This window comes from Microtus ochrogaster, unplaced genomic scaffold (assembly GCF_000317375.1).
Source record: "Microtus ochrogaster isolate Prairie Vole_2 unplaced genomic scaffold, MicOch1.0 UNK4, whole genome shotgun sequence".
Classification (NCBI taxonomy): domain Eukaryota; kingdom Metazoa; phylum Chordata; class Mammalia; order Rodentia; family Cricetidae; genus Microtus; species Microtus ochrogaster.
In genome coordinates, this window is record NW_004949102.1 from 15,123,832 (window position 1) to 15,128,246 (window position 4,415).

The 4,415-nt window shown below is 36.5% G+C and overlaps 1 protein-coding gene across 1 annotated transcript in view; it reads left to right on the forward strand.

The window, feature by feature from the left end:
* The window catches only part of Ubn2 (ubinuclein 2), a 67,227-nt gene that overhangs the window by 5,877 nt on the left and 56,935 nt on the right, over positions 1 to 4,415 (forward strand). Inside the window, exon 3 of the mRNA XM_026788553.1 lies at positions 1,963 to 2,055. Within this exon, the coding sequence (XP_026644354.1) occupies positions 1,963 to 2,055 (93 nt within the window). The remainder of the gene's footprint in view (positions 1 to 1,962; positions 2,056 to 4,415) is intronic.

The following is a 4,415-nucleotide window of genomic DNA, read 5'->3' on the forward strand; positions in this document are numbered from 1 at the left end:
AAAAAAAAAAAAAAAAAAAAAAAAAAAAAAAAAAAAGTCAGCAAGTGAAAGGCTCTGAGTTCAATAAAACTGTCATAAAATCCTGATCATACTGATAATAAGGATCTAGTATTTGAACTACTCAGTGGTGGGAGGGGATAGTTTATGACAACAGATACTGATTGCTTGCATTAGTGCCAGGGGACTGCTGGGCCCCCAATGTAGCAGTTTTACTCCTTACCAGTCTCACTTTGCTAGTTTGTTTTCAATTGGTTTTTTTTATATTTTTTTATTCATAATGCCAATTAGGAGAAGATATTCTATAAATATTTATTATTACATTTAGAAATTCTAAAATCAACTCCTTAAAATCTAAGGAGTTCCCCCCTCTTTATTTTGATATGCTGGGAAGGATGAAACCCCTCTTTATCCATTGTTTCCCTGTCTTGTTTTAGGCTGATTATTTGTAACTGGTCTTTCTATCTAGGATGAAACACCTTAGTACTAAATTCAGGTCTTTGTCTTGGTTGTAATATACTTTTAATTATTTGAAGCTGCTTCATCAGGTTAAAAAAATGAATCCTCAGGACTTTAATCCAACGAGGCAGAGGCAGGAGGATCTCTGTGAGTTCAAGGCCAGTCTGGTCAACAAAGTGAGTTTGAGGACAGCCAGGGCTTACACACAAAGAAACCCTGTCTTAAAAAAACAAAACAAACAAAAACCCCTGTTAAAATTTACTTTGAGAGGGATATGGTTGTACATAGTTTAGTCGCACAGGAGAGAGAATCAGAAGGATCTCTGAGTTCGAGGCTAGCCTGATCTAACTAAGTTCCAGGTCATTCTAGGCTTCATAGTAAGACCCTGTCACCAAAAACAAAACAAAACAAAAATCAAAAGAAGCAAACAACAAAACCAAATTTACTTTCAAAGTAAACTTTCTGAAATTGGATAAAAATTGTATTTCATTAAAAGTAACTCTGCCTTTTAAAAAAAAATCATATATATAAAACATAACTGCTGTAACAGCACGTCAGGTCAGAGCAAGCCTGGCAACCTGAGTTCAATCCCCAGAGTCCCCAGAAAGGTACAAGGAGAGAATCAACTACACAAAGTTACCCTGTGACCTCCACGTGTGCACACTTCCCCACTCCCCTCCACCATGCAGCGCATAATAATAATAATACATTAAATTTTTTTGAAAACATAGTAAAGCCAAGAAAGGATACAGTTTTATCTGTTTTGGCGAGTGGCTGGTGAATATAGGATCCTTGCTCATAGTGTGGAGTGTGTGTTTTAAAGTGTATTTTAGAATGGCGTTTCATTCTACACTGTTAGTAGGAAGCCATGGTCAGCTATTGTATTTTTTTTTTTTTAGCTTTGTCTTTTCCTTGACTGGGTATCCATTGACAGGAGACAGGCAATATAAGAAGTTACTGATTCTAAGTCTCAGCAGAAAGCCAGGGCCCCTTGCAGATACTTAAGTAATAACTTGTAAGCATATGATGAATCTTGATTCTCTAATAATTTGGATACCTTTTTAGGGCTTTCCATGGCTGAATCAGTTAGCTCTTAGGGATAATATCAAAATAAAATTCATATTTTCATTTTTACCTGTGTTGGACTAGGGAGAGATTGCTTTATTTGGGATGGGATGGTCATGTGGTCATTTTGCAAGTGGAGTCAGTTTTGATGTTGGAATTCTTATTGTACAGTGTGTGTAAGTCTATCCTTCTGTGAGCTATCATTTAAAAAAAAAGATTGCTTTTAATACTTTTAACCTATTTATGTTCATTGAAATTTAAAGGTAGATTCCAGTCTGGAAAATAATACAATGGATGTAGTTATAGAATATATAGTACTGAATATCTATTTGATATGCTACTTATTTATACTGAACTGTAGTTGATATGTGATTAGTATATGGCAGTCTAGTTGAAGTAGTTGTAATACTTGTGTTTCGTTCCCCGTTTCCTTTGAATCAGAAGAAGCTTGTTCATGCAGAAGACCCATTTGATGATGAGCATAAGGAGAGGCAAGAAGTGGAAATGTTGGCTAAGAAGTTTGAAATGAAATATGTGAGTATAGTGTTCACCTCAGTCATTTTACCCTATGGGCCTGATTTCTTTGTGCAGTTGGTTGGGAGGGTCTATAAATAGCAACTGCTTACTTATCTTGATCTCACAAATTGAAGCTGAATGAATGGTTTTGACAGCCAGACAGATTTACTGGTGTGACTGACGGTGTTAGTAGGTTGCATTCATTATAGCCCTTCTAGAATCTAGGCAGTTTGCTTAACAAATCTCACAGTAAAAGGCGATAATGTAAGAAATATTTACTGTATCTCACAGATGAACAAAGGAGGCTTTAAGCCCACAGTTATGTGACTGAGGTCCATGGTCTCACATGGTCAGGAACAGGCAGCACATCCAGCTCTGCTGCAGCTCTAACCCTGTTCCGCTCCTCCTCGGTGGGGAACTGTTCTCTTGGTGTAGCAGTTCATTACCCTTCCTCCCTTTTAAGAGAATCACTAGGAAACTTTTTTGTGTTATATTTACCTTAAGTCATGTATATCCTGTTTATATGCAACAACACATTAGTTCTTACTTTTATAGAAAATATATAAATATAAAAATATAGTTTTTATATAGTATTTTTCTCCAATTTTTAGTATAAATGACCATAGAAAGCTCCTATTCCCAGTTTATCCTAAGGCTTTAACTACTCTTGGCACTTTAACACCTGAGTGAGTGGAGAATGAGGCTTCTGTTCTGTGAAGCATAAGAAATACTTCACAGATGGCCGGGCGGTGGTGGCGCACTCCTTTAATCCCAGCACTTGGGAGGCAGAGGCAGGCAGATCTCTGTGAGTTCGGCCAGCCTGGTCTAGTTCCAGCTAGTTCCAGGACAGGCTCCAAAACCACAGAGAAACCCTGTCTCGAAAAACAAAAAACAAAACAAACAAACAAAAAATAAATAAATAAATAATTATATTGATTGATTTAAATAATTGTATACATTCTGTTGAGTGATTTCACAATCAATTGTGAAATACTTTCAACAGTTCCCCTTGGGTATGATAGTGGGAAGTAGATATTGTAAAAACCTGCAATCATTTTAAGAATTATATCACTCATTGGTGATCCATAACTCCTGAAAAGTTAGGGTACTTGGGGAGCTTCCCCAGGTCTGTTTTTCCTTCATTTTTCTTATACATGGTCCCTAGGACTCAGCTTGATAAAGTTTTGGAAAAAGTTTGGGCAAAGTTTTGAAGATCATTACAAAATGAATTCTACTCATAAAACACAGATTCCAGTGAATTTAGTATAGAGTAACATTGGTCTGCAAGTAGACTGGATGTGGTGGCTCTCTGTGAGTTCAAACTGGTCTACATCACAAGCTCCAGGACATTCAGAGCTACATAGAGAGACTCTGTCTTTCAAAACAGAACAAAAGGGGGCTGGAGAGATGGCTCAGAGGTTAAGAGCATTGCCTGCTCTTCCAAAGGTCCTGAGTTCAATTCCCAGCAACCACATGGTGGCTCACAACCATCTGTAATGAGGTCTGGTGCCCTCTTCTGGCCTGCAGGCATACACACAGAAAGAATATTGTATACATAATAAATAATAAATATTAAAAAAAAGAACAAAAATGAAACAACAAAAATACAGTACTGTGGGAGATTCTGTCTCCATGGATTCAACCAACTAAAGATCAGATATAGATATAGTTAAAAAATAAAAAAGGAAGAAAGAAATGTATGTTACATGTGAAGACTTTTTTCTTAGTTTTATTCCTTAAACAATACAGGTTCATAACTATATGCCATTCGCATTATATTGGATATTATAAATATCTAGAGCTAAAGTATACAGCAGGATAAAAGTGGGTTATATATAAATACTACATCTTATATAGGATATTTGAACATCTGAAGATTTTGTTAGGGGTCCTGGAACCAAACCATGTTGTAAAGGGTTGAATGTATATTAAAATCATAAAATGACCTTTTAAAAACAACTTTGAGGATCAAGGTAGCTGTCTCCTCCTCCCATTGGTTTTTCGAGACAAAGTTTCTCTATGTAGCCCTGACTGTCTTGCCACTGCTCTGTAGACCAGGCTGGCTTCAAATGCAGAGACTGACTTGCCTCAGCCTCTCAAGTGCTGGGATTAAAGGTGTGCAGTCTTAAAGGAAACTAAATCATGCTGAAACAGTAAATGTTTAATTCTGATCATTTACTCTGTTGAACCATTTTTATTGTATGGCCTTTTTGAGCTAAATAAATTTTCAACATCTTTTATTCCCAGCAGACCTATTGTGAAACAACAGTTTTAGGACATGTGTAAGATCTTGCACCCATAAGTGATGATTATCAAAGTGTGTGTTAGTGTTTCTGTACTGTTGACTGTTTCTACTGATTTAAAAACTGTATGCCTGG